The sequence below is a fragment of the Onychostoma macrolepis genome, chromosome 03, assembly GCF_012432095.1.
Source record: "Onychostoma macrolepis isolate SWU-2019 chromosome 03, ASM1243209v1, whole genome shotgun sequence".
Classification (NCBI taxonomy): Eukaryota; Metazoa; Chordata; class Actinopteri; order Cypriniformes; family Cyprinidae; genus Onychostoma; species Onychostoma macrolepis.
In genome coordinates, this window is record NC_081157.1 from 39,938,834 (window position 1) to 39,949,787 (window position 10,954).

At 35.3% G+C, this 10,954-nt stretch overlaps 1 protein-coding gene across 1 annotated transcript in view; it reads right to left on the reverse strand.

The window, feature by feature from the left end:
- The window catches only part of plcl5 (phospholipase C like 5), a 107,348-nt gene that overhangs the window by 12,973 nt on the left and 83,421 nt on the right, over positions 1–10,954 (reverse strand). Inside the window, 2 exon segments of the mRNA XM_058768221.1 lie at positions 1,668–1,743; positions 3,162–3,365. Coding sequence (XP_058624204.1) covers positions 1,668–1,743; positions 3,162–3,365 — 280 coding nt within the window.

The following is a 10,954-nucleotide window of genomic DNA, read 5'->3' on the forward strand; positions in this document are numbered from 1 at the left end:
AACGACCTCAAACAGGTGCATCTAATTTAGGATAATAAATGGAGTGGAGGTGGACATTTTAAAGGCAGACTAACAGGTCTTTGAGGGTCAGAATTCTAGCTGATAGACAGGTGTTCAAATACTTATTTGCAGCTGTATCATACAAATAAATAGTTAAAAAATCATACATTGTGATTTCTGGATTTTTTTTTTTAGATTATGTCTCTCACAGTGGACATGCACCTACGATGACAATTTCAGACCCCTCCATGATTTCTAAGTGGGAGAACTTGCAAAATAGCAGGGTGTTCAAATACTTATTTTCCTCACTGTAGCTTGGCAACCAGAAATAGCCTCAAATTAGCACAATGAACTATATTGATTAGTAGAAGATTTTTTGTTCATTTCAGATTTTTAACAATAATAATTACAGACTTGTTTGTGTCATGTTATGCCTAAGGCTGCAGTCACACTAGACATTCATTCATAAGTCAAGCTCATGCATAGAAGTTTCACGTTTCAAATTTGGTGAACGCTGACCGGCGAATTCAGCTGAAGAGAATAGATGTCACAGATCTTAATGTCACAGACTGACATCTTTGTCTGAATTGAAAGGACACAAACTTGGAGTAGATGCTATATTTTAACATTTGAATGTGCACTACCATTAAAAATTGTGAACCAAATAAAAAAAAATAATAATAATTTTATTCTGCAAGGATGCATTAAATTGATCAAAAGTGACAGTAAAGACTTTTACATTGTACAAAAACAGAACTTCCCATTAATGAAAGAATCATGAATCATAAATTAATTTTAAATTTGAAAAGAAAGGGTTAAATTTATTTAAAAAATGTTTTAAATTTGTGATAATATTTCAGAATATTTCTGTTTTTACTTTATTTTTGATCAGATAAAGGCAGCCTTCATGGGCACATTCAAAAATATTTAAATATCTCTCCAACCAAAACATCTGGAATGCTTGTGTATTTTAATTACTTTATATAACAAAACAGAAGCCCTAAAGCACGATATCATATCTTATTCTCTGTTGTCTTATAAAATGTTGCGTTCTTAAAATCTAGTGTAACTGCAGCTAATCAACACCCCATTTCCGCTTTAAAATCACTGCAATGCATGACCTCGTGGCATATCCTTTTATTAATTTATGAGATAAATACAGTTAAACAAACATTGTTTTATTAAAATGTTTTCTCTCTGTTGCCCAAATCTTAGCCTTATCTGTTAACATATTAAAAGGCTTTAGGGCACAAGCCTTCTTGCATCACTTCAAAATAATGAATAATTGTGTCTGTTGGTATTTGTGTTTTATGTGGGTAAAAAAATTCCCGTAGGCTATTCAATACTGTCCACAGGAGGTCAGACGATTAAAAAGATTTTTCCAAAACATGCAAAAAGACACAGAAAAACATAGTTTTCCACTGTGCTCTGGAGAAAAATTCACATCAGCTACAGAGTAGATTATTATAGGGTTCATTGATTATTAACTGAGTAAGAAACTGTGTGTAAGAGTTTGTTTCCTGCTGCTCCATGAGTAAACAGATAAAACATTACAGTCATTAATAATGCCTAATTGTGACATATTGAATTTAAATGATCAACCGGCGATGTGCTTGCACTGTTAATCTCACTGCTTGTATGTGAATGTGTGTTTTGCACAGCATTACCTGCTCGCTGTGCTTGTGTAAGTTTAGAGTACACGCCATCGGCTGATTCGATCAGTGTGCGACTCGTCTGGATCATCTATAGGAAACCAAAAACAGGAAACAGGAAGTCAGGTCTCAGCAGGAAGTGAGACTTCCAAATCAGGAATGCCATCCCCAGAGAAGCTCAAACTCACAAACACATTCACACACTCGGTAATAAGCTCTATTGACAGAAGAGATTGAGCTGCATTCCTCAGCCCAGGTGAGATGCGTTTCCTTTCGCTGTCTCTTTTGTTATTGCTACTGGTTCAATGATACTGTTTAAAGCTAAATTTAGAATCAAGTAAGAACATACACACATCAATATACAGTATATTATGTACACACATTTGTTAAACTGCTTAGGCATTGAGTGTGGCTGTGTCTCATTCCACTCCTAGTTTCTTAAAATGTAAATCAATGCTGTATATTGTGAACCCAAAAGCAATTAACCACTATAAACCAACCTTGACCAATGCAAAAATTCATACTGGTCTAAGCTGGTGCTTTCAAAGATTTGTCAAAAAAATTCTTCAAAATTTCTACTGTGAGATAAGACACTACATTCCCGATTCAGAGTCTAACAAATACTTTGACACCTGACAAATAGCTTGACCCTCATGGAGGCCTAATTCAAAGTGCAAATCCTACACTGCCAATCTTGGGCTGACAAGCACTGACACACACACACACACACACACACACACACACACACAGACAGAGTACATTTCTGCATACATTATATATGAGCACGTCTACTCATATCGAAATGGAATTGTGCCATGAAAGGAAAATACATGGCAGAGTGTGATAGAGCAGCTTTGGCGGGTATGGAGTGTGTGTGTGTGAGTGTGTGTAATACAATCAAATACACTCTCACATCTCTGCAGAATTTAATCTGTTGTAGTAAAGTCCCATTATAAAGGAACAAGCAAGAAAGAGCAGAATGCTGCAGCTATTCTGCTGTGGGCTATGACTGAATTCATTAAAGCAGTTAATCAACACGCTGTATAACTATATAAATAAATATTTCGATGTATAAATATATATCTTGATTTATTATTAAGTACAGTATAAATCCTATATTTTAAAATATAAAACAAACATATATAGACACTTTCCTATTCAGAAATTAAATCTGAATTCACAACTATAGATTCAGCATTTATGGCATTATATTGAGACTGTCAACTACATATTCAGGACCTATGATTAAACTACACATTCTGTATTTATAACATACATTCTGGGTTTCTGAAATTATTATGAATTTATGACAATATATTCAGATTTACGACAATATGTTCTCGATACAACTATTAAAGAAGTTAATGTAATATTCAAGCTCATGTATTACCATCATTTTGCCTTCTGCAGTATTTACCACAACCTAACATAGGTTAACGCTTCACATGTGCTAGGTTATTCACATTGCGGTACATAAAGTTAGGGTCAAGCTGTTGAATTTCACCCTACCGTGTCATAAGCGGTGAGCACTTTACGCAGCAGCTCTGGAATGGGGCCATGGGCTTCCATGGTGGGGTAGGCCTCGCTCAGATCTACTGTTACCCGCAGCGCTCGCTCGCTGTTCATCAGCCAGGAGGACACAGTCAGGATACACTGTTTCATGTTAGCTGCCGGAGTCAAGCCGCAGAGCTCCTTGAACGACACCATGGCATTCTGGAGAAAAAAGATAGCACAGAAGACATTAGCTTTAGTGACGTGACGTGTATGAAAACTGCAGGTCAGTTTCACATACAAGATAAATGTGAGAATAGGGCTGAAATGATTATTCAACATTATCAATGAGAAAGAACTGTCGATATTTTTGTTGCCAATTAGTCCTTTGATCTCATTTGACCTAATGTAAGGGCCTGCAATAACGTGTTTGACCAATGTGACATTATATATGAATATATAATAATATATCCCGAATGTGCGATTACCCACAGCAACAGCAGTGTAAGTTTGCCTCAGCCAAGGGAATTAAATGTTCCTCTCTGTTTTTGCTCAGTAATAGAATGTGCACAAGAGGACATGACAGTTGGAGGCTAGATCAAAGTCACGCACTAGATCGTAATGAAAGCACATTCAGCTCATCGAGTCACAGAAAGGGCAAAGCTTTGTCTTCTAGTAACTAACGCTGAAGAACTAAATCACCACTGAGCGTCTGAGAACTGCTCTTGCCAACAATGTTGCCTTAGTTCAGGAAATTATTAGGGATGATATCATACACATCTAAGAAAAATGAAGTTTCTATGAGAGCTCTGTAAACTCAGAAGGTCTTTGAGAGAAAGGCAGCACGGCTTAAGTTCCCATGACATTAGGATCTCAGACTACTTGGATTTTGGGTTATTTGCAGACTTATGCTGTGTTTGTGTGTGTATTACGAGAGTATCAAGCAAGCCAGTGTTTTGATTCATGAGTGTGAGGGTGGACAGCTGCTTGTGAGCCTTTGACACTGAACATAGCAATGCTGTTTTCCTGGCCTCCAGGCACACACGAAAACAGAGAGCACCTTAGGGCTTGACGATTAATTGGATTAATTGTGTTTCACAGTGAATCACAGCACTGTTTTCTTTTACGCACAAGCAGTTCTATGTTTTCAGTGTCTCAGAGCGACTCGGTTCACAGTAAATGCTGCTCTATGCTCACCCATCTCTGAATCCATAGGTCTGGGTTGCATATATAGTACAATGTTCATTTGGGAACGTAACATGTTAGTTGAGAATAGGGCTGAAACGATTATTAACACAAAATTAACACACAACAAAAATGACAGTGGTGAGAAAACAGCAATTAAGAAAGCATCTGATCATAGTGATGTAGAAAAGTTTATTAATTAAATTAAATGGTGAATTTCTCTGTCATCTCATTTTGTGTGCCAAATACATTTATTTGTATTGTTAAAATAATTGTAAATGTATTATAGTAATATATGTAATTGTTTGAAATTTTAAAAAGCTGTAGTGATCACTTGTTTTATTTTTTAGTTAGAATATATGTAACTCAATATTTGAACTAATTTTAAAAGCTGAATAATACAACAAAGCTTACTGATTAATCTGTGAAATAATCAACAATGTGTAATAATCGTTGGATTAATCAATGATCAAAATAATAGTTTGTTGCAGCCCTAATTGAGAAGCACTTAAACCATCAACAAAAAAGAAGCTTTAATGTCTTCCTGCGGGTTTCCACCAAAATAAAAGCTAGATGATTAACATTTCTGAAATGAAGAAATTAAGCCTTAAAGATTACTATGGTCATTTTATAGTTGTAATAATAATAATAATAATAGTAAAAATAATAAATAAATAGCCTAATAAAAACTTGTTTGATCTTTTATTTTACAATAGTTTATTTAAAAAAACTACTATTTTTAACACATCCAGTTTTTTTTTTTTTTTTTGCACAAAATTGTGCAGAGTTTGAGCACCTCATACCCAGATTCAGAGTGTGTTTGGATCTACATACATGCTAGACACTTGAAAAACACGACAAACTTCCAGAAACATCCAGACCTTATCAGGCTGCACATCAGAGCTGTCTAATTAAAGAAGGTGAAAAAATGTTCACAAAGAAGATGTTCTGTGGGATATTTTGGAGATATAGCCAACTGAAAACTATTGATGTTCAAACAGTCCCCAGTGACTGCCACTGCATGGACAAAAACAGTTCTTCAAAACATTCTTCAAAATATCTATCATACAGGTTTAAAACAACATGAAGGTGAGTATGTTTCATTTTTGGCTGAACTATCCCTTTAACAATACTCTGCATTTGTCAAGTCAACAACCATCTCCAGACACATGCAGTCACATACTCTTTCACACAAGTGAATTTATATTTAGAGCATTTATTCATCTGTTTTCCCTGTGGGGACAACCCTCACAAGATGCTTTCAATAGGATTTGCTATTCCTTTGGGACATTTTCAGAGATATGGTCCCAACAGGAATACCAAAACGTGCTCACACAAACCCACCTTGCTACTACCTTGGCAGCAAAATGACAAATGTTTATAACTGAGACTGACTCTTGCATGTAAGAGAAATTAGTGGTGTGTTTAAATATAGGTGCTTAGGAACAGACTTGGATTATCTGTTCATATAAGAGAACTATCAGCAGTCTCAAACACCCACCCACACACATACATGAAAAGAGCTCCTCTATTTTGTCTAATGCAGTTTTTTTCTCCATTCATCATTCATGTTTGTTATTTTCAGTTTAATGAACTCTTTGCTGCATGGTCCAAATTCCATAATTGAATTCACACACAAACTGTGTGGCACAGGCCAGGAGAGCGCGGGAAAGAGCCGCTTCCGGCACACGCTCGGATAATGTGTTCCAGACACTTCGTTCTGTGTTTGTGAAAACAAGGGTGTTTGTGTTTGCATGGGTCAGGAAGAGGGGGCGGGGGGTCACACTAGCTGAGCTCTAATGCAAAAATGGTTCAAAAATATAGTGTATCTATCGTAACCATAGATTTGTGTCCAAATTGAGCTTGTGAGTCACTGAGAACATGGAGAATCATGAATAAAAATGAATTTGGATTATGTGGAACTTGAATTAGGAATTAGCCAATAGAAAAAAAATTCACAACGATAATCTATTTAATATCTAAGTTGTTCCTATTAGACACATTAGTTTAAATGGAGAACAAATGGAGAATTTATTTCACCCAAAAATGTAAATTCATCATTTAGGGTAAACGTACCCATTAAGCACACTTCCATTTCTGAGATCAGATTATAAAAAGAAAAAATAATTAATTATCCTACTTGATGTCTTAACAAATTATGTTTCTTACTATATACCTCCTGTAATTTCAAGTCAATCAGATCATTGCACACTGAGATATGAGTCTCCATGTGTTCACACTGTCTGGCGGCCATTTTGAAAGCTGTCTAAAAACTTTCACCAAAAGAGGAACCCCATAAATGTGCCTTTTTTAGATGTTTAAGCTTTTATTTAGGGTAAATTTCACTACTTATTGTAAAATTAAGAGATTAATGTTCAGACTTTTGCATATTATAACCTGGAACTTGGATGTGGGAAATAATTACATTAGATCCAAAAGATAGTTTTAGCAACACAGCGCAGATGCTACAGAACACAGTTAGCTGACTAGCTGTATAAGATTGTGTGCTACGCTAACATATTACTTCACAGGCATTACTGGCTTCTACTTTTACATCCATAATATTATAAATTGGCAGTTTATTGCTGGTCTGTGGTTTTGCACTGCTGTAATTTTTAAAGATTTCATATTATTTTAAGGTGAGCTTAAAGGGTGCACTACTGTGAAAATCACAGCTTCAGTGTGACATCAATAAGAAAAAGCATAATTTCATATCAGATATTTTCAGATATTGTCAATAATAGTTGTTCATATTAAAATATGTATGAACGTAATACATGACCTAGACTATTTATTTAGCACAAATCCTGTCATTTTAATAAATATTACATGAAATTTATAAAATCGTTGCTGCTCCAGTTAAGCTCAGTGTGCTCTCTTTAAGCTCTTCCACATTGAACGTCAATGTAAATACTTCATAAACAGACTTTAAATATTAACTGATGAATGTCATCACGATTTTCTATGGATTCTGTCAACTCAAATCTGCAGACTGGCCCTGATCTTTGGCAACTAGCATCAACTTCTCCAGACTGTAAATCTGTGGAAAATCGGGGCAAAAATCATGTAGTGTTCTCCAGCCTTAAGAGACTATAGATAAATTGACATCCATTTAACAAGAGGTTTCATAATGAGGCTAGTTTCTGTGTTCATCCCCATGAGTGAAATGTTTTATTGGTTTGTTTTATTTGATTTGTGAATGTGTTACTTAGCTGAACGTGGACTAGCCTAGATGTTGCAATGTGCTTAAATGACACTTCATTATGAATATATAACTGATCGATTTGTGTGCCTTGTTGCTTGATTTTAATGTTCTGGGTTTTTTTTTTTTTTTTTTGTGATTGACTTTGTACCTTCAAAAAAATATATTTTTACAATTATTCTTTAAACATTTTCCTTAAAATAAACAAAAATGTACCCATTAAGCACAGCCGGACTTTTTGAATTGAATGATGTATATCTAAATTGAAATGCTTTTGTCATTTAAAATAAAATTTAATATTTTTGTGTGAGAGATTAATATTTTATTTTAACATAACTTTTTGTCCTGAAACCAATATCTTGTGCACTAAAAATGTCTCAATGTAGATTTTGGTGAGCTTAAGGGGAGACACTGCAGGCAAAAACACTGTTTTTTCATGCACCTGTCAATTTTGAGATTTTGGGCTTTTTGGTTTTTCATAAAGTGTTTTTTCAGACTAGTAGAACAAAAACATCCAAAAGACACTGTTAAGTGTTTCTTTTATAGCACTTTATCTATTTGTGTCAATAGATTTCAATTACAATACATATTTTTAAAGGCCGTTTTCTCAAAATGAGTTTTTTCTCCTACACTGAGCCATAAATCTCAACTTTACATTTTTATTCCTGTCTATATCCTGAAGGTTTTTACAGAGGGATTTGTTCATATAATTTGCTTGATTATATACAACATTTTAATCCCCCCAAAATTGTCAAAATATAGTGTTTTCTGTCTGTTCTAAGTATTTTCTGAATTTGACTGTAATATGTCAAAAAAATTAAACAAGAATTTTGAAACTGACTTCATCCAGTGTTTAGATTTTTGTACTAGAAATATATGCAAATTAGTGCATATTTCATTAAATAATGCCTCATTTGCATATTTAAACCTAAGATTTTAGAAAACTTGTAATACAAAAAAACGTTTGCAATTATCAATGTAATCAATCAACTAGGTAAGTAAGCGATAACTATTAGTAAAAAATTTGACCCTATTCACCTGCAGTGTCTCGCCTTAATAGGTACGTTTACCCTTCTTTACCCTTGTGTTGTCCTAAACATGTATTGCTTGCTTTCATTTGTGGAACAAAAGGGGGCCACAAGGCGGTGCTATGGGAAAAATTTAAAAAGAAAAAAAAAATCTAAAATTTAAGTACATTTTATGGAATTTAAAAAAGGTGAAATGAAAACAAAAACTACAAATGAGACTGGAGCTTTTCATATAACAGCACAATTAAAGCATCATAAAAGTGGTCCATACGGCACACTAAACACTTTGACATCTGCTCTAGCTCTCCTTGGCATGTTCAGGAAAAAATTAGCCATTTCTGATTCACAAACAAATGGTTATTTTGAGTCAGATCTTTTCAATGAATCAGCTGATATTCCACAAAAGAAATAAAGTCATATGGCTTTAGAATGCAGAAACTTCTACATTCTTTAATGAAACAACAATTCATCTGTTTCCAGAGCTATAAAAAAGCAACCTTTGAGCAATAAAACCTTCCTAGCAAGGCCTAAAATTAACACTCGACAAGAGCCAAATGCATGCAAAAATCTGTGCTGGCGAGTACATGAAGCAGTGTTACTTGCCAGTTGGCTTTTTTATTAATGCTTACAAAGTCTGAGAACGCGATATGGCTTAGCGCGATTATCAGATCGCAAAGACTGTCCTATAATTATGCAAAATGCAATCTTCCTAGTAAAAAGCGGTTAAAGCAGAAGTTCATTATCATGAAACTCCATAGATGCTCTTACAGTTCACAGTTCTCACACTGTGACAGCTGTGAATTATTATTGCTGTTGAAACATAAAGCTGTCGCTATATGGCCATTAAATACTCATATTTACCTATTAAACACTGCAGCACAAGACTAATTCATCCACTTACTGGCTCTGTGGTTTAGACACAGTTATAGAGCTCAGACTAGAACAGGCACGTTAACTTCAGACAGGATGTTATGCTAGTCAAAAGTGCTGACTCATGACAGTGTGCATAGTACTGTGTGTTGTGCACGCTAATATGGACATATTTAAAGCAGAGCAGATTTAGATTAGAATCAGGCTTCAATATGGTTGCAATACAAGCATTTTTTTTCCTGCATTGAAAGATCACTTTCTCGTGATAGGCTGATAGCATCGAATTTAAAACTCACACGCAAGCCACAATTACAAGTGGCTTTATGAGACTAAAATAGTTCAAGATGTGCTTTCAAAAATAAAAACATTAAAGTATCCATACCAGAGAACCATAATCTAATCATCTGCGTATTCACATGTAAGTCTGTGTGTGTGTACTGAAGTTATTTCATTAGTGTGATAGTGCGGTTCACAGCAGTGACAGATAAGTCTACACAAAGAGCGCTTCCTGTGGGATTGCTATGACACCATGGAGACCATGAAGACATGCTTGCTGTTTAAGTGTATGAGAGAGACACGGAGAAAGAGGAAGCAGCAGACAGCTTGATGTCGAAACTTTACAAATGATGATAGAGCAGAATAACATCCCGCCAAGTACAGGATCACCTGCCGCTTGATACATACTGGTGCTCTGCACTCGTCTTCCCTGATCTTATTCCAAGATACAGCAGGACGAAATAAAGCCTTACACAACACTTGCATTCTTAATAGCAGCATTAAAACCCTACACACACTCTGCAGTGTGTGACTGGAGTTGTTCACTGATCCCTTTAATGTTTACACACTTGAAAGGAGTGTTTTCCTGCACCCTTCCCCCTTCTTCTCTCGTCTTTAGTGAACATGCATCAGTTTCTCACAACAGTAATCAGTAGACTAGAAACATTTTACGATATAAAAACTAGGTGAATATATGCAAAAGCAGAGAAACTGACAATGCAAGGCAATAAGAGTATGCAAAAACACAGATCTGCGGAATAGGAACAGCAGAAAATGCGTCCTGGCAAATTAAATAACACAATTACACACATACAGTACGTGCACAAATTTAAAGACAAGGGGAGAGATCCAGAGCAGAAGGACAGCTCAAGCTGGCCATATGTTTTCTGTCTCTAATCATCTAATGGGATGTCCTTTGAGGTTTTAGTCTTCTTAAATTAGGACCATGTGCTAGAGGACAACATGTTACATCTGCTGAGCAAGAGTCATTTGAAATCAATATTATTTGCAGCTTGCATCCAATCTTTCATGACATGAACAGGAATGATGTACTGCCTTCATAACCCTGCAATTTTACTCCTCCACCATCAGTATTCAATGACAAAGCTTGATTAACATTCTAGCATTTGAGAAACATCTGCAGTCTCACTGAATTTTTGGATCTGTAAAAGCACAAACATTTTTTAAAAGATGTGAAAACATCTTTAGAGAGGAAAATCGGGTATCCGGTTTTAAGGGCATTACTAATG